The sequence below is a fragment of the Eimeria mitis genome, genomic scaffold (genome assembly GCF_000499745.2).
Source record: "Eimeria mitis Houghton genomic scaffold, Emh_scaff1858, whole genome shotgun sequence".
NCBI lineage: Eukaryota > Apicomplexa > Conoidasida > Eucoccidiorida > Eimeriidae > Eimeria > Eimeria mitis.
Window position 1 is genome coordinate 882 of NW_013570180.1, and position 280 is coordinate 1161.

A 280-nucleotide genomic window follows, 5' to 3' on the forward strand; every position below is an offset into this window, starting at 1 on the left:
GTTCACTGCAGCAGCAACAAAAACAGCAGCAACAACAGCAGCAACAAAAACAGCAGCAACAACAGCAGCAACACCAGCAGCTGCAGCAGCAGCAGCAGCAGCAGCAGCAGCTGCAGCAGCTGCAGCAGCACCAGCAGCAGACCTGTTGGTTGTCCCTGGCGTGCCTAGAGCAAAGACACAGCTTTCATTTGCCTCCTCTCCCTCTGTGGACAGCAGCAGCTTTTGCAGCAGCAGGGTCCCCCGGCCCCAGCAGCAGCAGCGGCTGCCTCGGTATGAGGCT

The 280-nt window shown here is 58.9% G+C and overlaps 1 protein-coding gene across 1 annotated transcript in view; it reads left to right on the forward strand.

Moving 5' to 3' along the window:
- Positions 1–280, forward strand: part of EMH_0044650 (3-demethylubiquinone-9 3-methyltransferase, putative) — a gene marked incomplete at both ends in the record, with an annotated part of 9843 nt that overhangs the window by 724 nt on the left and 8839 nt on the right. The window contains one exon of the mRNA XM_013495986.1: positions 1–270. Within this exon, the coding sequence (XP_013351440.1) occupies positions 1–270 (270 nt within the window). The remainder of the gene's footprint in view (positions 271–280) is intronic.